Here is a 23316-nt window from a genome sequence, read left to right on the forward strand (position 1 = left end):
GTATTATTTTTTCTTTGAACCAGTGCCTCCCCAGCCTCTCTTGGCCACTTCTGGTCAGTGGATTTCCATCTAATTCTCTCTCCTTCTTTCTGGAACCCCTGGGCAGGCCTCAGACACCAGGAGGAATAAAAGGTGTACTTAGTTTCTTCTCTCCTCGCTCTCTGTCCTGGGTGGGCAGTCATTACATGTTTGCATTCCTGGGTGGGCATGGGGCCCCACCCAGCAGCTGGGGCCTCACAGACCTCTGCAACCTTGCAGCATCAGTCCCTGGCAGCCTTGGGGATCCGCAGCCTGCAGCCTTGGCAGCTTTGGGCCTCTTGAGCTTCTGTAGCCTCCAACATTTGGATCCTTGTGATTATTCCCCTCTTCTTATTTTTTTAATCTTTACTTAAGCACCTTAATTACAGACATGATTCTAGTTAGGTTTCAGTCATATAAAGAACACCCCACTTCACCCATGCAACATTCCCATGTTGCATTCCCAATGTCCCCATTCCCCTCTCCCTTCCTCCCCCACTGCCTGTATTCAAGACAGGCATTCTAATTCTATCATTCATTAACATTGCTATGCTACTTGTCAGTGTAATTATTTCTCTAACTGTACTCACCGCTCTTTGTGTGAGCTTCCTGTCATGAGCTGGTCCTTCTAGCCCTCATCTCTATTGTCTGTTATTTCCCTCTTCTATAACTAAACCTAAACAACTGTCATGGATCCAGTATCTTTAAATTTCCCCCCTGGTTTTCTGAAATGGCAGTTGGGGGTGCTGGATGGGGGGTGGGGGTACAGGTTTCTCCTGGAGATCCAGAGCTGTGGAGTTCTGGGGTCACACACCTGAACTATTTCCCAGTCCTGGCTTTGATTTTTGAATATATAACCTAATTTCTCAATACATTTATGTGGGCATGGAGCTTATTCTAATACATTTCTTTTTTATTCTATACTTTTAAAATGTATAAAATATACACTCCAAAAATTATATATGGGGACACACACAGCTAAAACAATGCAGCTGTTCCATAAGGGCAGACAAAGACTACTTTCTTCAGGGGATCAGACCAGTTTGGGTGATTGGAAATGCAAGTGGCTGAGTTACCAAGTCATGGTTTCCAGTAATGCGGAATATAAATCAATCCAGATGGATCCTCATAAGTGGGCTAATGTGAACCATAAAATACAAATTTCCACCTATGTTAAAAAATGGAAAGAAATGTACCATTTGATAACTTTGGTGCTTATCAACATAAGCAGATATATGAAAACTGGAAGAGAGACTTATTTCTACTCAAAAAAATTGCCACAGACTTGGGAATCTACAAATAACAAAGCAATAATTCAGCAACTGATTATTTGAAAACCCATGAAATATGGTGGAAGAACAGATTTAAATAGATTAAAAATTATTAGTTCCCTCTATATTGGAAAATGAGGAAAGAAAGATTTTACAATGGTGCAGGACTGAGTGATAGCACAGTGGGAGAGCCCTTGCTTTGTACATAGTTGACCCTGGCACCCCAAAGTGTTTCCTGGGACCACCAGAAGTAATTCCTGAGCCCAGATCCAGGAGTAACAGATGAGTGTGGCCCCAAAGCACAAAAAAAGTTCGTGTTGGAGTGATAGCACAGTGGATATGACATTTGCTTTGCACGTGGTCAATCCAGGTTCGATCTCCAGCATCCCATATGGTTGGAGCCTTCTAGAATTAATTTCTGAGTGCAGAACCAGAAATAATCCCCGAGTCAATCAGTGTGACCCCAAAATAAAATAAAACAAAACAAAAAATATTATATAATGGTGCTATGAAAAAAAAAAAAGGGATACTTGGAAATAAGCTTGCTGGTGGTGTGGGGCTGAAAAACTAGGAAGGTGAAACTTGTTTAATTTTGTACTATTTGTTTCATGACCCATAAAACAGAAGATAGGGGAGAATTCTAAGACATAGCTAGACTCCATGAAGATAGATGGAAAGGATTTGACTTGTCTACATTGGACCTTCTGGGCATCATAGAAACTGCCAAAAAGAGGAAAATATAGTATCTGGGAGGCAAAGAGAAATGTATTCCCTGTTTCTATGTGGAAGAATTTAAAGGTACAGACACCACGGGGTAAGATAAAGATAAGATTGAAACAAGTGGCTGTACTCATTCAGAGCCCATGGCTATTGTGTGTGACTAATAAGAAAATGTCACATGGAGCTGTTGCATGCTGAGGAAGGGAGCAACTTGCTTTCACCAACACACTGTAGTGGTGCCCCAGGTGAAAAGCAGGAGATTTTGTCCCTTGAGATTTGGTCCTGGCTCTGGCCGTGAATGTGACACCCCCACCTTGTCACCCAAGGTCACAGCATCTTTCTTAAGTTATATTATTCCCAGGGCGTCTCCTTGCATGGCCAAGGCAGGAGCTTAAAGCAGCACTGTAGCCTGCTGCCTGCTGCACAGTGACTGGGCAATCTGTCCCAGCTCCACAGTCCCATGCCTATGAGCCTGCAGGTATGTATTCTCCCTCTGCCTTTTGCATGGGGAGGGCCTCAGAAAATAAGCAAGAGGGAAGTGGGCAGAATACAAGCTATGTTAGGCCCCACAAAGGTGGTAGAATATTGGTGACCCCTCATATGTCAGCTGGATGATGACACTGTTCTTGACAGACTAGGAGAGTTCTGGGAAAGTCTTCCTGAACACAGACATAGGACTGAAAGAGGGGAACACTATTACCTCTGCAAAAAAATCCATGTGTCTTAGTAGTGAGGCACCACTACACATCTTTTTCTTAAGAACAATTCACTTTGGAGGGGGGTTTGGTCACACCCGCTGATGCTCAGGGGTTACTCCTGGCTCTTCACTCAGTAAACACTCTTGACAGGCTCAGGGAACCATATGAGATGCCAGGGATCAAACTAGGGTCAGCTGCGCGCAAGGCAAATGCCTTACAGCTGTTCCCTTGTGCAGAATTCTAAGCCTGCCTGGTCCACTTTCCATGCTTGGAGCTTATTCCAGACCTTCCACATCTCATAGATGATGATGGTAACAGATTTATACACTCTTCTCAGGAAAAACATCTTCCTAACATGGAGACATTCTGGGTCTTAGAAAGCACCTCTGTGAGGTCACCAGCCCTACTTCCTGAAAGCCCAGACTTGGAGCAGGCACACTTGAGAGACACAGCTGTCCTCTCTGCCCACTGCCTGCCCTGTTAATGCCCAGGCCCATGTCCAACCCTTCCCATCTCTTCTCCTTTGCTCCACATCAGCCACCTTCCCTGGGCTCCACAGAGTCTCCCTCATCTGAGCCAAGCTGACATTTCCAAGTGGAATGTGGGCTCCTGCCATGGACAGCTAAGTACTCTCAAATCACATAATCTCAGGCCACAGCATGCTTGAGAAAAGCCAGGAAGTGTCTCCAGAGGAAGTACGGTCCTGCTCAGAGAACTTATTTTAATGGTTTAAACTTCTTCAGTAGAGTAATGAGAGGAAAGACCCAAAACAACTGGGGGGCAGTGCCCAAAATCCACCTTTGCTGATCTAGTAGCCAGGGAAGCCTTGTTGCATTGGACATCGATCCTTCCTTCCCAAACCCATACATACATGCTGCTGGCTGAAGCTCAGACCCAAACAACTCCTGTTTAGAGGAGGCAAACCTGGGTAGAGTTTTTTGTTTTTGTTTGTTGTTGTTGTTTTGGTTTTTGGGTCACACTCAGCAGCACTCAGGGGTTACTCCTGGCTTTCTGCTCAGAAATTGCTCCTGGCAGGCTCAGGGGACCATATGGGATGCCAGGATTCGAACCATCGTCCTTCTGCATGCAAGTCAAACACCCTACCTCCATGCCATCTCTCCCGCTGTTTGTTTTATCTAAGTCTTAATTAAAGAGGATGCAAGCAAGACCTTAGAGATGGTTTCAGGAAGCCAAGCATACCAGCTCTTCAGCACGGATGAGACTGGGACTGTCCACAGAGCTGCAGCAACCACAGCCCCAGGAATGCACCCAATTTGCATTTCCACTAACAAGAAAAAATTGTGTTGCAGACAATTTCCCACTACCTTAAGAATTAGAGAACAACCCAAAGGCAATGAAGCCTTCTCTCTCTCTCTCTCTCTCTCTCTCTCTCTCTCTGTCTGTCTGTCTCTCTCTCTCTGTCTCTCTCTCTCTGTCTCTCTCTCTCTCTCTGTCTCTCACAAGATTCCCCACTCCTGAGTGTCATACCCTTCCTTCTCCAGGAAGAAGAACTGGGTGCGTGAGCAGAAGGGGAGGGGCTGGCTGCATTGTCTGCACGTTGAGCTGGTGGAAGATCCACGGACCATAAAGGAATGAGTAGATGTGAAAGCTCACTTGTAAGTTCAGTCACCGATGCATATAGCAGATTCTAATGACTGGTTCAGTACGACAAACTGGGGCTGGCTACACTGAGCCCTGTGTTTTCCCTCCATGCTAGAGCCTACAGGCTGCAGTCCCACTGAGTGAGCCAGCCAGGCATTTCCCTAGACAAGATAGGGGACAGGCATCACTCACTGCAGGTTTCTGGGTGTCTGAATGGTTCTGGAGTGTTCTAAATGCATGCATGTGGGGCAGGATGCAGATTAAAAGAACAGACATCCATCCTATTGCCACAATCTTAGATGTCTTCTTTATTTTTATTCTAACGCCAATTAGCCAACGGTCCGGCAAATGGACAATCTCACCTCAGGGGGCACATTCTTCCTGCTGGGCTTTGCCACCACGTTGGAGCTGCGGGTGCTGCACGCTGCCCTCTTCCTGCTGCTCTACCTGGCCTCACTGCTGGGCAATCTGCTCATCATCACCCTCACCACCAAGGACCACCACCTGCACACGCCTATGTACTTCTTTCTGGGGAACCTGTCTGTGCTGGACCTCTGCCTCATCTCTGTCACGGTGCCCAAGTCCATCATCAGCTCTGTGATGAACGACAACACCATCTCCTTCCTCGGATGTGTCTCTCAGGTCTTCTTCTTCTTCCTCCTGGCCACAACAGAGGTGGCGCTGCTCACGGTTATGTCCTACGACCGCTATGTAGCTATCTGCCATCCTCTCCGTTACGAGCTCATCATGAGCCCTGGGGCCTGCATGCAGATGGCGGCCTCCTCGTGGGCCAGCGGGGTTGTCAATGCCATGCTGCACACCACAGCCACCTTCTCGGCACCCCTGTGTGGGCCTCCCCAAGTGCAGACGTTCTTCTGTGATGTTCCACAATTGCTCGCCCTGGCCTGCTCCTACAACATCGGAGAACTGGTGATCATTGGACTCAGTCTGCTGCTGGACTTCGGCTGTTTCATGTGCATTGATTTTTCATATATTCACATCTGTTTGGCAGTGCTCAGGATGCGCTCACGTGAAAGCAAGTCCAAGGCACTGTCCACCTGCCTGCCTCACCTTCTGGTGGTCACCCTGTTTCTCTCCTCAGGCTTCTTTGCCTATTTGCGCCCTTTGCCCAAGTCTCCGTCACTCCTGGACTTGCTGGTCTCCGTGTTCTACACGGTGGTACCACCCACCATGAACCCCCTCATCTACAGTATGAGAAACAAGGACATGAAGGCAGCACTGAAGAGGCTAGGAAGGACTGGGCACCATACATCATAGCAGAAGGGATTCTAACTTGTGCTTCCTCATCACTGAATAACCTGGTGTCTGAGAAAACAGACTCATGGAGCAGAGATCAAGAAGAGGGGTGCTGAGTTTGTGAAGGTGTGGTTTTATGAAGGGGAGCAGTTAGGCTTGCCCCGGGCATGTAGGGATCTGCCTTTTCTATGACAGATGCTAAGGTGGCAGTAAGCTGGGACATCATGGAAATGAGATTTACAAAAAGTGCCTGCCTGATGGTGCTGTTGACATTTGAAAAGCCATGAGGGATGGGGAAGTAGGGGGCTGCATGCTTCATCCTGAAATATAAGCAGTTAAAGTGATAGATAAGGGCCAAAGCTGGGGTAATGCTGAATGTCCCAGAGCAAGGACAATGGGAGGGCAGAGCTCAGTACCAGGATGATGTGGTAGCAGCAACTCTGGTGCCATAAAGAGCAGATGAAGCTGCCATTCACAGGCTAATGAAGAGCAAATCCCAAAATGGAATATCATCACAAGTGATGGGACAGCAAGTTTTCCCTTAAGCAACAAAATTTAAAGAGGGTAGAAGCAGCTGGCCTGGGCCTAGAACTGCCACTAGCAATCTGAGCTTTGTCCTGAGAGGTCATGAGGAAGAGAGGTTGGGGCAACAGAGGGTTGACACATTGCAAAGGGGCTTAGAACATGACACTCGAAGAGGGGGAAGCTTGGGAGGCAGTTTCCCCATATAAAAAGAAGTTAGGTGGTGGGGAAGGGGGCATAGAGATAGCACGCTTGCTTGACATGCAGTTGACCTCTAATCTCTCATATGCCATGCCAGGAGTGAATACTGAATATAGAGACCAAAGTAAGACCCAAGCACCAGCAGACTGGCACAAAAAAACAGAAAGACAAAAAGAAAGCAAAAGAATGAAGGGAAGGGAGGGAGGGAGGAACAGAGGGAGGAAGAAAATAAGAAAAAATAAAAGAAAGTGAAGTAAGTCACTTCCTTTTTTTTTTTAAACCAGGAGTAAACCCTGGGTATCTAAAGGAATAAAATAAATTTGGCCCAAAATAAAATTAAATTTAAATTAATGCAAATATGTGTGTCACTTTTACCAATCACCTCTTTAACGTTTACGAGTGTTTCAGGAGTCAGCCCAATGTGTCCCTCCCATACTTGTTTCTTAGGGCTCAGTGCAGCCTGTGGTTCAGAGAAGACTTGGCAGAATAAAGACATCAATGCACAATATAACTATTTTTTCCCATGTAATTTATTGTCTTTGTCTTTAAAGCACTTACTATCTCTATTTTTTTTTTTTTTGGTTTTTGGGTCACACCCGGCCGATGTTCAGGAGTTACTCCTGGCTGTCTGCTCAGAAATAGCTCCTGGCAGGCACAGGGGACCATATGGGACACCGGGATTCGAACCAACCACCTTTGGTCCTGTATTGGCTGCTTGCAAGGCAAACACCGCTGTGCTATCTCTCCAGGCCCTTACTATCTCATTTGTACTGTTTGTTATGGGTACATTTTTGATGTGTACACACACACACACACACACACACACACACACACACACACACACACACACACACACAGTTGTCAGTCTAGAAGAATTAAGTTCTTAATGAAAATCAACAATATTCTACTCAGTATTAACATTAAGAGTTAAGGCAAGTTGGTGGCTCAAATTTGAGTCTACAAAGCATATTTCTGCATTTTTCCAGGGCAATGGACTGAGAAACTTTTTGTAATGGTCCAACCCTGTGTACACGGATAGTTTCATCACAAGTGACTAGTTTCAGCAGACATAATCGAGGCACTAACCAATTTTTGAAACTTAGGCAATATAGATAGATGCCTGCTCTCTGGGAAAACTTGCTCATGTGGTCAGCTCACTCACATCACACACTCAATCAAGGCTACTCTGTTTGTGCATACATAAATGCAAATATCTGGTCCCATACATGGCATCTAGGCTGGTGGATCTTCCCTTCAAACCAAAAGAAGTGTACTAAGCATCATACTTGAAATACTTTCTGCTAGGCAAAATAGTTCCAAGGCCCATGCCATGAATCATGCCCATACCTACAAATAAGACCATCTAGTGGTCCCGGAGAAGGAGAGTAATTCCCAAGACAGTCAGGGTGGGGAGTTGGGTTCCTTCAGTCACGTCCCAAAATGTTCATTCTCATAGGGGACTCTTCACAATATGACTGGAAGACAAGGAGACAACAAGAAGTGTCTCTGTTTTTAATGGTGTGCAGCTTTGTTTGGGCTGAAATGATAATTTACTACTCTGTTAGCAGAATACAGAATAACAGCTAAAGGGAGAGGAAAGGAAACCATTCCTAAAGAAGGTTGTCCAGGGCTTTAGAGAGTCACCCACCCTTAACTACAGGCCCTACCAGCAGTGTTCCCAACCCTCAGCACCTCTGTGCAGTCCCTGTCCTGCACATTGGCCCACAAGCCAGCCATTAGAACCAAGGCAGCTGAGCACTGGGTTTGCCCTCCTGCACCTATGACTGGCCTGGCATGCAGACTGGCAGTTGAAGGCCATTTCTATACAGCACCCCAGTCCCACCTGAGCATTTATCAAAGCACCCCATTTTCTAGTTCATCCCCCAATCACTCCACTTTCTCTGTTATCCCCTGAAGAGCCCCTAAAGCACTCACCTTCCAAGTACTGCTTCCAGAGCCCCATTCTTCTTTTCACCCTCAATCACCCTGATGGCACCCCAGTTCCTGGGTCTTCTAAGCATCCTATTCTGTAACCCTTCAGAAGCCCTACAGAACCTTATTCTCATCTCGAGGACCCCATAGCACACCATTCCCTGTTACCCTAAGCACTCCCTAAAGTACCCATTCCCTGTGACCCCATGTAGCACTTCATTCCATGTCACCCTTAAGCACCCTCTCTAGCACCTTGTTTTCTGTTCCCTCAAGCATCCCTCATAGCTAATAACCCCCTATTGCACCCCATTCCAGATCATCCACAAGCATGCCCTGTAGCACCTCATTCTCTATCATTCAAGCATCCCTTATAAGGGGCACCTAATTTCCTAAACCCAGATGCATTCCCTTCTGTGCCCTACTCCTGTTCTGCTGTAGCCACCCTCCCCTATCCGGGAGGAACTATGAGGTCATCATCTGTGACTGGTCTAAGATTTGTGAAGATGACTGTGACGATGACTCTGAGAGCCTATTCACAGCCTGGCTTGCAGGGCTTCTGCTTCTGGTGGAGTGGACTGTGTGGGTACAGGATCACACGTGCTCAGGTGGGCAGGTGTTATGCTTATGGTGAAGGATGTCCCTGACACAGCATCCTATGTGTAAGGTGTGGGTGACAGCTTAGTTCACATGACTTTTGAGAGAAGCATGCATCTCCCCAGAATTTATGATCTCAGATCTTGTCCTGCCACAATTGTTCAAAGTGCTTCAGGACCCAAGACATAACCTTCCCCTCTTAAGTCCAGCTCATTGCCAGCAGGAAACAGAATGTCTGAGCTCCAGGGCCTGTGCCCCTTCACTGTGGAGTGGCATAGGAGTGCCTGTAGGCGAAGCCTGACAATGATAATCAGTCACTCTGGAACGACCATGACCCCAGAGGCAGACTGACAGCTCACACACTCAGAATTCATCTATGCTGCAGCCCAGCATGCCTCCCTGTTGTGAGTGCAGGAAGCACCAGCCTTGAGGGTCTCTGCCTTTATATGCAAATGAGTATGTAGATGCAACATATCCACGTGACCCCAAGGAAGCTGGGCACATGCCACCTCATCTCTCCCTGGGCTCCTGCTGATTGCCGAGAGTCTGGCCTCGTCCCAGCAGGCTGCGGAATGCTTGCTGCATGTCCCGGTTTCTCAGACTATAGATAAAGGGGTTCAGCAGGGGTGTTACCATGGTGTACATGATGGCTGACAGGGTGTCCCTCTCAGGAGTGTGTGAGGATGACGGGCTGAAGTAGACGGCAATGGCCGTGCCATAGAAGAGTGCCACCACTGCCAGGTGGGAGCCACAGGTGGAGAAGGCTTTCTGCTTGCCCTGACGGGAGGAGACCCTGAGGACAGCTGCAGAGATGAAACCATAAGAGATGAGGATGCAGACAAATGGCGTGAGAGCCAGCAGGCCTCCCACTAGGAAAATGACCAGCACGTTGGTGGAGATGTTAGAGCAGGAGAGCTGCAGCAGAGGGTTGAGGTCGCAGAAGAAATGGTGGATAACCTTGGAGGCGCAGAAGGACAAGCGGGCCATGAGGGCCGTATGGAGGAGGGCATGTAGGCCAGCGAGCACCCAGAGCCCCACCACCAGCTGAACGCATAGGCGCAGAGTCATGATACTGCTGTAATGCAAAGGGTGGCAGATGGCCACATACCTGTCGTAGGCCATCAAACACAGCAGCAGGCTATCCATGTTCACGAAGGAAATGAAGAAGAAGAGCTGGGTGAGGCAGCGGGCAAAGGAGATGGTCCGAGAGCCCGTCAGGGTGTGTACCACCATCTGAGGAATGGTGGTAGATGAAAAGCAGGCGTCCACAGAGGCCAGGTTGCTGAGGAAGAAGTACATGGGTGTGTGCAGGTGGGAGTCACAAGCAATGGCCAGAATGATGAGTATGTTCCCCAGCACAGTGACCACGTACATGCAGAGGAACAGCACTGACAGGCCATGCTGCTGCTCAGCCGGGATGGACAGGCCCAGAAGGATAAAGTCCCCCATCAGGGTTAGATTGGTCTTCTCTACTGTTTCCATCTGTAAGAGCAAAACAGTAAGCAGAGGGGATCAACCAAGATGAGCTTTGCTTCGCAAGGACATTGTGCATGCATGTGATGTCAGAACTTGTGTGTGTGTGTGTGTGTGTGTGTGTGTGTGTGTGCGTGGATGCATGTGTGACTGTCTCAGAACTCTTCTTGCTGCCCCATGGTGCCTTGTCTCAACAATGCTTTGCTCAGATATTCGGAGGCATGCTGGTTTTAGGATTTTCAACTTCTTTGAAGAAAGATTTCCTCTCTCACATAAAAATGTCACGTTTTACCATAGCAAGACTCTGGAAACAACCAAGATGCCCTTCAACAGACGAATGACTAAACAAACTGTGGTACACATACACAATGGAATATTATGCAGCCGTCAGGAGAGATGAAGTCATGAAATTTTCCTATACATGAATGTACATGGAATCTATTATGCTAAGTGAAATAAGTCAGAGAGATAGAGAAAGATGCAGAATGGTCTCACTTATCTATGGGTTTTAAGAAAAATGAAAGACATTCTTGCAATAATAATTTTCAGAGACAAAAGAGAGGAGGGCTGGAAGTTACAGATCACCTCATGAAGCTCACCACAAACAGGGATGAGTTTAGTTAGAGAAATAACTACATTGTGAACTATCCTAACAATGAGAATGTATGAGGGAAATAGAAAGCCTGTGTAGAGTACAGGCAGGGTTGGGATGGGGAGGAGGGAGATTTGGGTCACTGGTGTTGGGGATGTTGCACTGGTGATGGGGGAATGTTCTTTCCATGACTGAAACCCAACCACAATCATGTTTGTAATCAAGGTGTTTAAATAAAATATTTAAAAATTAAAAAAATGTCACTTTGGCCATTTTGGGTATCCCCTCTCCCAACTTCTTGTTTATCCCACCTGAATAATCAGAACACCCCACATCTAGAATGGGCGGGTAGAGGAGTCTGTCTGGAGGGAAAGAGGGGATAAGGATAAGAGAGAGCCAGAGAGTGGAAGAGGCTCAAATATTATTAAACTGGAGCTGCTGGGGGGGGGGGAATGGAACTGAGCAAGGGAGCATGTAGAGCAGCAGAAAAGGAAGCAGAGAGAGCTCCAGAGAAAAAGATATGAGAGAAAAAGACATGGCTTAGGAGCAGCAGAGAGAATAAAAGGCAGAGAGCCAGAGGAAAAGCAGCAGAGAGAAGCTGCTTGAATATGCTGAGCATAGAAGCCATGTAAGAAAATGCACATGGCAGATAGGATCTTGGAATAAACCAAGCTGACTCCAATGAAACTTTACTTGACTGCTTGTGAATTATTTCTTCATTATCCTGCATCTCCAGACCAGCCAATGGTAGGGGCTACAGGCATCTTGCCGAGGAAGGCCTCACCCAGACACGTGAACATTAAAGTTTATATTTTATATAAAACAATAGGCCATAATAGTAAGCAACTTATGCTGCTTCTAAGAGTTCATCTGACTACACATGCACAGACTTAGGTGTTTGTATTAGCCACCATGACACTTACTCTGTCCCTGAGGAAGTGAATGTTTGCTTTCAATGTGCAATCCCTGTCCTGACCACAGCTGAAGTGTTTCCCAGGACAACAGAGCTCACTTGCAACCTTCTTTCTCTTTGGAAGTCCTGGTCACAAACAACTCCAACACTCTGCCTTGCGTCAGCTTTGGGTCCTTGGACCCTGATGCCAGGGCAGCCTCTGGGGTGTCTCTGTCCCTAGAGACAGATATTGGTGCTCCAGTCTCTATTGAACATGAATGTTGCTGAAATCTGTCCTCCTGACTGTCCTGCAGGGAGGGGCTCTGCCCGAAGCCAGTGCTCTTGTCCCTGTCCAGCACAATAGTAGGGAAGCTGGCACTCAGGAATGGGTTTTCAGAGCAGTTCCTGACTTCTTTTTCTAGAGGACAGAGTTACCTCCTATGCCTATTCCATGGCCTGAGCTGCTGCTGTAACCTCTCTGAATGTTCAAATCTCCACCTCTGTGAGAGCTCAAGGAGTATTTTCTGTCTTTGTGCTACCGAGCCATTATGGAGCCAGTACAGAACCTTTGTGTCTAGCGTCACTGAGAGAGCCTGAAGCTACTACCTACTGTAGCCCCCCCCCCCCATCAATCCTACCTACTTTCATCTTTGCTCCCAAATTCCCATCCTGGGACACAAAAGGAAGAAATCAAAAAGACCTTGGGGTTCGACAATGAGCATGTCTGGAGCCTGTAGTTCCCATGACAGTATGCTTCAAGGGTAGAGAAACCTTGTACCTCTTAGACCAAGGGAATTCCTTTTCTAATTTTCCAATGCTTACTGTGCCTATGCAAAAACAAAACAAAAGAAAGCCGGCCAACCAAAACAAACAACGCCCCCCCCAAGCCCCACAAAACTTTGCCACACCAACACTCTTTCCTTTTTTACCTTTTATTTCTTTCTTGTTATTTTGTTTAGTTGTTGTTTATTGTTGCTGTTGTGGGTTTTGTTGTTGCTTGTTTTATTTTTTTATTTTCCCTTTCTTTTTTTAAATTGATATTGATAGTTCCTAGAAGGATTCCTCTCAGCTTTCTTTCTAGTTTTTCTTTTCTCTCTTTTTTTTCCCAACAAAACCACAGAACTTGAATCATCTTGTTCTGCCTCATAAATTGAGCGGGGGAAGTGGCTTGTACCAGGAGCAAATAGTCACATGAACATTGAGTGAAAATAAAAAATGATCAGCTCTAAATACCAAACCCAAAGTCAATGACAACAGAATCAATATACCCAATCTACAACAAGTTATATACAAAAGGAACCTGTTACACTAGCAGTCCAGGTGGCAAAGTGGGATGCATGGTGGGAACAGGGTCTGAGGAAGGACAACACTGGTGGTGGAAATGGCCCTATTTTACTGTCACTAAGTGCCATAAATATAACTGTGAAAGACTTGTAATGCACATTTGTCATAATAAAAATGAAAAATAAAGAAATCTCTTCTTGAGAGGGATGTCCCAGATAGGGGTGTCCTGAAGGACTGGATTCCCTCTGGAGAATTATTTGCTCAATGTAATGTGAGATGTAGATGAAGCTGATGATGTCGGATCTTGGGTGAATCTGGGATGAGCAGCTTAGGAAGGGTGGAAAGACAGAATGGGCGCATATGGATGAACTTCCTAGAGCGATTTTAGAGAGATGATTCTTTATTAAAAAGGGGGAAGGAATATTTAAACAGCAAGACAGCCAATAGGGAAAACAGGATTTACCTGAACACAGGAAGATTGAAAAAAGAGAAATGAAGGCCCTTACCGACCAGGTGTATATGCAACATATGTCTGAGGATGTGACCAGGGGGAAATGTGACCTATGTGCCTGGGAAAGCACAGAATATGAGTCAGTTGCAACATACCAGATGTTTGCTCTAACAGGCGCTCGTCTCCCTCTCCCCATACTTAGGGGTGAAGGGTTTCCTTGGCCTACAGGGGTGCCTCCTTTCAAGAGCTTCATTCAGTAGATGTGAGAGTCTGCCCTGCTGGAGTGGATATCTTAACGGAGTCCCAACCTGTCTCTGAATGACCCCGACTGCAGTGACACCCTCCAATTCTAAGTTGCTGTGAACTGCATGAGTTTATTTTTTTTCTTGTGGCTTCATAGTTTTTTTATTGTGTGTAGGAGTCACACATATTTATCTATTCATCTGAGAGTGACAGATTAGTGGGGTAGGAGTGGGGGGAAATTAGGTTGCCTGGAATAACATGACAGCATAAGTGGCTGGTCTCAAGCACATGGATGGAGCTAAGAGGTCATAGTCTGCATCAAAACCATAAATATCAGTGAGATTGGGACGGGGGTGAAAAAAAGGGACTGCTCAAGCTGAATGGACATAGTGATGGGGGAGAGGGTCATGGACACTTCTGAGGGGCACCAGGAAGGTAGTAATTTTGAACATCAATGCCAGAAACTTATTATAAACTTATCACCTAAATAAAAAAGATTTTAGGGAGCGGAGAGATAGCATGGAGGTAAGGCGTTTACCTTGCAGACAGAAGGACAGTGGTTGGAATCTCGGCATCCCATATGATCCCCCGAGCCTGCCAGGGGTGACTTCTGAGTGTAGAGCCAGGAGTAACCCCTGAGCACTGCCAGGTGTGACCCCCCCAATAATAAAATAAAATAAAAAAGATTTTAAACTGAAAATAAAAACGCATAAATGTAACATTTTGGAGAAATCACATAGTTCTGCATAAATTCACTTTCTGTAAAGAATGTATGTATCTTGGGAAGACAGTTTGTTTTCCATCATCTCAGAGCACGTAGCGTAAAATAGATTTTTGTTCTCAATTTGCATTTTTGGGCCACACCTGGCAGTGAGTGCTCAGGGGTTACTCCTGGCAATTCGTAAGGGACCATATGGGATGCTGTATCTAACCCAGGTTGGCCACGTGTAATACAAATGTCCTTTCCACTGTGCTATCACTCTGGCCCTCAATTTGCAAATTATAGTACTTAACAGCATCATTAAAATGTTTTTGTTAAAACTTGAGATATTAAACCTATGAAGTCCTCACCATAGTAGAAGACAGTCTCTGTACATACCCAGTTGTTGAGACCTTCCTCTACCTGAACCTTCCTTCCCAAAGGCATGCAAGAGTCTGTGTGCAAATGCAAGCAGGAGAATCAAGGGGCCTCTCTGAGCAGGGAGCAGTCACCTAGCATCGCAGCAGGCACTCTTTTCTGGCTCCCATTTGTTTCTGTATGTCCCATTCCCCAGAGCCCAGTGCCCTTGAGGCTGGCCCATGTCTGAGAGCTCAATTTTAATGACTTGGGTCTCTTTATTGATTGATTTATTATTATTTTATAAAGAGGGTTTTTTTTATCTTACAGGTAATAGAACCTAGAGGAATGAACCTGAGGAAACACGAAGGGTGACCCCCAAGTATCTATCTTCTTTAGGCCATGGTCCACCCCACCATTCCCCTCCTGTTCTCCAGACTCAGACCTACTTTAGCTCCACTTTTGAGCAGCACCTTGTCCAGTTTTGTAGTTTGTTATAAATACATGTGTGCATATATATACACATGTATATTTCTTTGGAGAAGCCTATTGAAACCTGTAAGATCACTCCACTTGCCATATCTCCAACCCCAGGTGATCAAATCTGAATCAGGGTCACACATGAAATAATCCAAACCAGGCTGAAAGTAAAACACGTGTAGTCTGGCAGTCTTCTATCTCATATGGAGAGCCAGCTACCTGCCAGAATTGCCATTTTTATTGAGTCCAGAGTCTACCTCTGGGTGGGGCAGTAAGGAAGGACAGAGAGCTCAGGCTATCCTGAGCCAGTCCCACCCAGGTTTCCAAGTAAGGCAATCTCTGTTTTGGGGTAAATCCAAGTTGTAAACAAACATACAAGGGAGCCAGAGATAATCTTTGTTTTAGGTTTAATAAGGTGTTACCTAACAAAAATCAATTTTTTTGGGGGGGGGAGTCAGTGTTCAGGGCTCAATCCTGGCTCTTCATTCAGGGATCATTTGTGGGGGGATTTGGAAAACTTTATGGAGCACTGATGATCCAACTTGGGTATGGAAGACAAGTAATGCTAGCACTCTATCTGCTATATTAGCTATCCAGACCAATAATAAGATTTTTAACACATGGCATGATTTGTGCCTCCAATGTTATCAAAGGTCTGTATGTCATTCAGCATTGTTTTGTGTTTGTCAGTCCAGAACTGCTTCATGCTTAACTGTTCACAAGTTAATTATACATATTTCATAATTTTGATGCCATGGCAAATATTTACTTTCACAAACTTTACTTTTATTACATAGCACTAGCAGATATGCAATTTGTTTTACAACAGATTTGCATTTTTCAGAGTTACTGAATTCAGGTATTTTATAAATCTTAGCATGTGGGATGTACAGTTTCTGGGGAAATATCCAAAGAAGAAGAACTTGCTTCTAGGGTGTGAAATTATATCTCAGTGTTGTTTTGATTTGAATCTTCCTGATGATTAGTAATGTGGAACATTTTTTCATTTGCCCTTTGGTCATCTGTAATTCTTTTTTGAGGAAATGTCATTTAATATCTTCTTCTCATTTTTGGATGATATTAGGTGTGCAGATGTTACCCCACCCCTATTCTTCGTATAACCTTACCTACAAAAAAGACTCCCATTTCTGGGAGGGGTCTTTGTGCATTGTTCCTCTTTTGCATAGGCACATTAAGATGAAAAAATATTACATATGCAAATAAATTCTTATCAAATAGTGATGGAAACACAAATTTTGTAGTGCAGTTAGGCCTTATATCCAGAACATTGGCATAATGACTTGGCTCAGGCCTCAGAAGAATGGGAATTGCTCATACACCCCTGAACCATGAATACCATCTATAGAAACAACTACGATTGTCTGTAACATTACCAGGAAGCAAACCTCTTCCAGGGAAGGCCCTACCACTGCCCTGGCATTAACTTTCTCCAAAGAGTATTATCTTAACACCCAGACAACTTTGCAACAGCAATAACCTGCTTGCAGGGCAGGATGCTCCTCATCTAATGGTGAGGTAAAATTAGAGGATGCATCACATCATCCTGACTTCAATGAAGGAAATGCACAGAAACCAGAATCTTTAATACAGGAACCTGAAACCAATAACAGCTAATGCGTGAAAAAAAAATTCACCAGGACCACAGAGAATGACTCAGGGGTTGGAAAACCTAGTATTCCTGGAGCCCAGAGTTGGTCTTATGCCAGAAAACTTCAGGACCTTGTATTTAAGCCAAGGCTTTTTTCTCCCATTTTCCTCATATTTTGCTGGGCCTGTGCAAACAACAAATGCCACTCTCATACCATTATTATTGTATTTTTTAATTCTTATCTTAAAAAAAAAAGAAAAGCTTACTAAACTTAAAAAAGTAACTGTAATAAAATGCCTGTTTCAAATATAAGCAGGGGATGGGAAGGAAGGAGGAGGGCATTGATGGTGGGAATGTTGCACTGGTGAAGGGGGATGCTCTGTTATTGACTAAAACCCGACTACAATCGTGTTTGTAATTATGCTGCTTAAATAAAGAGTTTATACTAAAAAAATAAAGAGAACATTTGGTTTCTGAGTTTAATTCTTCAAATTTCTTTTGTTAATTTTTTGTTAATATATACAGAATGATAGTATTATTTTTTATTATACTGTGTCTATATTCAAATAAGGGTTCTATTTGTCATGACAAAGTTTCTCTCAATGGCAATTTTCATAGCTTCTCTTGGCCTGTTGGTAACTAAATAATGGAAATGAATTCAAATTAAAAGTATAATGTATCATAATGACTTATATTATCCAACATGTTTTTTATAAATATTATGATGTTGTTAGCTATCATTTTTTCTTTTATAATTATATTTATTAATGTATTTTTTTTAAATCTAGGGACAGAGAATAGGGGTTAAGGCACAGGGCAGGTATGGCCTAAAGAAGCAAAAACTGGTATATTAACATAGAGTAAATATTAAAAAATAGTAGTAGTTGATTCTGAAATCTCAAGTTTATTCACCCTACTATGGTTTTGACAGTATACAGTTTTATGTTTATTTTAAACCTTAAACTGTACCTACATAATGGCAAAATATAATGCCATTACCCAAAACCATGGCAATCAATTTGAAGATACAATGCTGGAAATAGCAAAGGAGCAGTCAAAAAACCTTTTTTTTTATTTCAACCTCCCTTTTCTCCAGGAAATTCTGATATATGTTATGCATTTTACTGTAAAAGCGTTACTTGGTGCCATTCATAAAGCAGAAAAGAATAGGAGGTTGGGAACAATGAATCCCTCAATCAGCAGAGTCAGCAGGAGATAGACTGAATCTGTGCCAGCTCACTTCTTCAGCTCTTTGGGTCAAAGACTGAAAGGGTCAGTGGACAGCACTGGGTACTCACAAATCATAGAAGCCTTTCCAAGTTCCTTCTCTGTCCTGGTCATCAGGAGAGATGGGCAGCAATTTTAAAAGGTTAGGTAGGAAGGAGATAAAGTGAAATTTAAGATATAAACAAAGCAAATGTTTCTGGAGTTGCAGCTTAAAATAATAACACACAGCTTTGCTTCCCATCTTTTATGCAACCCCACAGTACTGAAGTGGTGTGAGAGGAGACAACAGGGAAGTTTCTATTGACTTCGAGAGTCACCTCTCTTGGGAAAAGGTGAGCATGCAGGAAGAACATCCAGAGAGTCCATGGAATGGGTGAGCAGACTCCTGAGGGAGAGGCTACAGTGTGGAGATGGAGAGACTGAAAGAGAAGCACATTTCTGGCCGAGGCTCAGCTTCCCATAGTCTTCACTGTCTCCTAAGCACACAGCAGGACATCCAGGCTCATTCTGGTAGCCCCGCCGGGACCTGCATACTGATGCATGAGACAGAAAGATGTGGTGACCCCAGCAAAAGCTTGTGTCTCACCAGGCCCCAGAGCTGTGAGCACAGCCTCAACAAAGCCCCACCAAAGCAAAAGACCCTCCATGCATGACTGAAGGGCACCCCCAAACTCAGGGAACCTTGAAGAAGAGCACAAGATTCCAACCGACCAGCTAAACGAGCTCTTTACTGACAGGAGCAGAAGAAAAAAATGCTTCTTTCTATTCTGAAAGAAGAAAAACCAGGAGATTCTCTTTCGTTAGGAGCTTTCTAGTGATCAGCTTCTTCAAACCTGCCTTCATGTCTTTATTTCTTAGGCTGTAGATGATGGGGTTGAGGGAAGGGGGCAGCAAAACATAGAAAGAAGACAAAACGAGGTCAGCAAATGATGGGGCCCCGAAGATAGGTTTCAGGTAAGCAATGAAGGCCGTGGAGAGGAAGAGCACAACCACTGCCAGGTGTGGGAGGCAGGTAGAGTAGGCTCGGGACTGCCCCTCGCTGGACGAGATCTTCCTGACTGTGGAGAAGATGTAGATGTAGGAGACGATGATGCAGATAAAGCAGCTCAAGTCCAGGACAGCATTCGTGAAAATGAGCACCATTTCTGTCATCACGTTCTCTGAGCATGTGATGGCTAGCAGCTGGGGGATGTCACAGAAGAACTGGTGCATTTCGTTGAGGTCACAGTAAGACCAGGAGAAGACTTCAGCCGTGTGTATGAGGGATATGAAAGCACCACTGAGCCAGGACAAAGCCACCAGCTGTGCACAGGTGGCCCTGGTCATGATGCCATCGTAGTGCAGGGGGTGGCAGACGGCTGCATATCGGTCCAGGGACATGGCTGTGAGGAGGAACAGTTCCACCACAGCTGAGAAGAGCACCATGAAGACCTGGGTGGCACAGCCCAGGAAGGAGATGGAGTCCCTGCGGGTCAGAGCGTTGACCACAGCCTTGGGCACGACAGCCGAGATGAGGCACAGGTCCAGCAGGGACAGGTTCCGCACAAAGAAGTACATGGGAGTGTGCAGGTGGGGGTCCAGGGCTGTGACAGTGACGATGAGCCCGTTGCCTGCCAGGGCGGCCAGGTACACCGCCATGAAAATCCCAGACTGGAAAGAACGGAGCCTCCAGGGGCCAGAGAAACCCAGCAGGAGGAATTCTGTCACCACAGAGCTCGTGTTCATTCCGGGAGGGTACATTTGTTTTAAGAAGGAAACGTTGGCTCCAGAACTCTTAATGACTAAAGGCTATGAGTCCCTACTGCATGTTCAAACAGAAAAAATGTGTGTGTGTGTGTGTGTGTGTGTGTGTGTGTGTGTGAGAGAGAGAGAGAGAGAGAGAGAGAGAGAAAGAGACAGAGAGAGAGAGACAGACAGAGAGAGAGACAGAGAGAGAGACAGAGAGAGAGACAGAGAGACAGAGAGAGACAGAGAGAGACAGAGAGAAAGAGAGAGAGAAAATGAACACAGTAAATGAGTGTCTATATGAAGTCAAAAAATGCTCAGTGGTATGTTTTTCATTTATCAGACTGAATGTGTGTCATCTTTGAGGCAGTATTTATTCTGTGTTCAGAGATCTACTAAAATGCTGAGGAAAACACAATTAAACATGTGAGCTGCCAGCTCAACAGACAAGACTATTCCTTCACATAAAGCAGTAAAGGAAGAATGGGGGGTTACCAATATTTTCAGTTCACCTCTAAGATTCATTCAATTGGGTCATGAATAAACCTGCTTACTGTCTTAAATGTAAACTTCATGAAACAGCAATAATCTACTTGCCCTTCCTCCTTACTCCCCTGCCATCTTGCCTTCTCTCTTTCGAGTGCAGATCAGTTTCTCATGGGTTAACTGTCACATCACACAATGTCTCCTATGCATTGCTCCCCTCTTTGCTCTCGATTGCCTCTGTTCCACCTTCTTAGAGCAGTTTCACACACATATTTTTGAAGTGCTCAGAGCTAGAGAGAAGAGAAGGTTTCAGAGGTAGCTAGGTTTCGTTTGAATATGCTCATACACAATTTGTAAGAAAATAAAATTTCTGCTTTCAAATCTTTATCTCCTATCTCTGCATTTTAAATTAAACAGCTGATTCCACCTCCATGGTGGGCATGCAAGGCAACCATATTGACTTCTCTAAGTATTTTGCCTAAATTCAATACTAAGTCAAAGAATCCCCAAATTCCATATATTTTTTATTTGATTTAATCTGTTAACCTTTGGCAGGAAGACATGAAGACACATAGCTATAGATCTAGTTACAGAATTTATGTAACAAGGATACACTTTTTTATATCTTATGGACACATCTGATCTATCATTATTTATTTAGTCACCAATTGTTCTTCTATGCATCTGTCTACCTAGCATCTGTTCAGAAAGTATCAACATGTTAGTAGTGCCACAACTCTCTAATAGTGGAAACCTTTCATAAGAAAATCTATTTCTTTCTTTGTACAAAAGTAATCTACAATTATTCCCTATCCATTAAAAGTAAATTAATTACCCAGAGTGCAAATAGATGGAGAAAGTGTAATCAGTGTTCCTTTTTATAACTGAAATTCAACTATAAACATATTTGTAATCATGGTGCTTAAATAAAGATACTATTTACATTTTTTAAAAAACAATATTTAAAATAAATATTTATTAAGCAAAAAAGAAAAGTAAAGTAAAATGAGGACAAGAGAGCTATTATGGCAGGGAAGGCCTTGAACCTGGCTTGGAACCTGGAAGCCCACATGGCCACCTGAGCTCCACAAGGTGTTGTCCCTGAGCGCAGAGCAGCCGGGAATAAGCACTGACCATCTTAGGTTGTGACTCCCAAACTAAAAAATAAGTTAAAGGAGCATCATCTATGGTAGAGAGAGAAAAAATGAAAAGAAACAGACTAGATCAAATGATGCAAACCCTTAGTTTCTGATTCCAAAAGCTGAGATTACTGTAGCCGATGGTGTATGAGAGTGGAGGGGACCAAGTCACGGGGAGAAGGGACATAGCACAGTGCTGGAAGGCCATAGGCACTTTGGTGGTGTGAAGACCTCGCGATTTTGTATATCAAAACCATCAACATCAGCCATAGTGTAGCCAGGTTGCCTTTTAACTTACAAATAAATGGGAACTGATTCAGAATAAAATGTTAACAGTAACCAAATTTTGTCCTTTGAGATCACGAGGAAGGATGAGCCATCATTTGATAGAGGCACTTGTTAGGTTCTTTAGTGCATACATTGTGAGAAAATAATCTTGCACTTAAATCTTTCACTTATGTGTAAATATGTTTTTTCTTGTCAATATTCTTATATATATATCCTTAATTTTCTCCTATGTATGATTAATTCTCTTCCCTATAGAGGTAAGTGTAGATGTAGATATAGATTTTGATGTATAGAGATCCAAGCTTCTTAATTTGGGGGAATGCATTAACTTTTAAAAATTTGTTTAAAAACAAACCTCTTATGGTTATTATCAATAACTGTTTCAATGTGTGTATTTATCTATTTATTTATTTTTGGTCTCTGGGCCACACCTGATGGCTATCAAGGGTTACAGCTGGCTATGTGCTGAGAAATAACTCTTGGCAAGCTCAGGGAAACATATGGGGTGCTGGTTTTCAAACCCGGGTTGGCTGTGTGCAAGGAAAGTGTCCTATCCATTGTGCTATTGCTCAGGTTCCTGTGTGTACTTATCTTATACAGCTATATACACAATATATGTAAAAATTTCTTGGACAAAAGGCACTTATAAGAAAAGATTAAGACTGATATTAATAAAGACAGAGCCTTCATATAAAATGCTTCTTACTAATTTTGAGAATTCTGATAGAATGCCAATATTTCAAGTTTCTCATTGGTAAAAAAAAAAGTAAAGTTGATCTGTGGTACTTTATTTCTACATATCATAATGTGCCAAAACTAAGACAGTGATAATTGATGTATAGATTCCAACAAGCAGCAGTGTTTCTCTTTGGAATAATTGCAAACATACACATACACACATATAATATGAGAAAGAAATTTACTTCCTCTTTTATTTTTTATAACCATTGAGCCAACCATTACAAAATTATAACTGTACCATTTAACATTTATCAAATTTAATGGAATAAAGAGATTCAGCACTGTTTTGTAGTTGCCTTTACATTTTACAGGTAAATATTTAAAAATTCTGAAAATATTTCCTTATCTGCCACACCCTTAAATATCTCTTCTAAATATTAGATGAAGATTCAATCTAAGCCATGAAAAAAAATCATGAGAATGGCACACAGCAATCATTTACCTTGAACTAATGTGCCAGTGCTGTCTGGTGACACTGCAAGGCAGCATGGTATAGTGAAGCTGTCTTGACAAATTACCATACCCTTTTGACCTATCACCTCATTATTTTGTTTCATTCTTTTGCATCTCTTGCTCACAAATGAAGAAGCTGACCTACAATTTCCACTTACTTTTGTCACTCAGCACTGTGAACTGAGCATGTTGTGCACCACAATGAAGCTCTGTAAATAACTTACAAAGTCTAAAGAACCTGGTTTTCAAGTTTATGCTGCAGAACATATGAAAGAGGTTGTTTTCCCTGTGGCCTGGGGAACCATAAGTAGTAGGTATCTCAAAATAACACTTAATGGCTCCAGAAAACTTATCTACTAAA

At 43.8% G+C, this 23316-nt stretch overlaps 3 protein-coding genes across 3 annotated transcripts; 1 reads left to right on the forward strand and 2 right to left on the reverse strand.

Moving 5' to 3' along the window:
- The first annotated feature begins 4657 nt into the window (after window positions 1-4657).
- On the forward strand, window positions 4658-5587 carry LOC126016430 (olfactory receptor 14A16-like). The gene has a single exon (XM_049779001.1). The coding sequence runs from the start codon at window positions 4658-4660 to the stop codon at window positions 5585-5587; it is 930 nt and encodes a 309-aa protein (XP_049634958.1).
- A 3738-nt stretch (window positions 5588-9325) lies between these two features.
- On the reverse strand, window positions 9326-10297 carry LOC126016431 (olfactory receptor 1C1). The gene has a single exon (XM_049779002.1). It carries the CDS (start codon window positions 10295-10297, stop codon window positions 9326-9328), a length of 972 nt encoding a protein of 323 aa, XP_049634959.1.
- An 8588-nt stretch (window positions 10298-18885) lies between these two features.
- LOC126016432 (olfactory receptor 14A16) lies at window positions 18886-19863 on the reverse strand. The gene has a single exon (XM_049779003.1). The coding sequence runs from the start codon at window positions 19861-19863 to the stop codon at window positions 18886-18888; it is 978 nt and encodes a 325-aa protein (XP_049634960.1).
- Window positions 19864-23316: the final 3453 nt, after the last annotated feature.

Source organism: Suncus etruscus, chromosome 8, assembly GCF_024139225.1.
Source record: "Suncus etruscus isolate mSunEtr1 chromosome 8, mSunEtr1.pri.cur, whole genome shotgun sequence".
NCBI lineage: Eukaryota > Metazoa > Chordata > Mammalia > Eulipotyphla > Soricidae > Suncus > Suncus etruscus.

Coding starts and splice junctions, on each gene's coding strand:
- LOC126016430 (XM_049779001.1), top strand. CDS start 4,658: ATGGACAATCTCACCTCAGGGGGCACATTCTTCCTGCTGGGCTTTGCC.
- LOC126016431 (XM_049779002.1), bottom strand. CDS start 10,297: ATGGAAACAGTAGAGAAGACCAATCTAACCCTGATGGGGGACTTTATC.
- LOC126016432 (XM_049779003.1), bottom strand. CDS start 19,863: ATGTACCCTCCCGGAATGAACACGAGCTCTGTGGTGACAGAATTCCTC.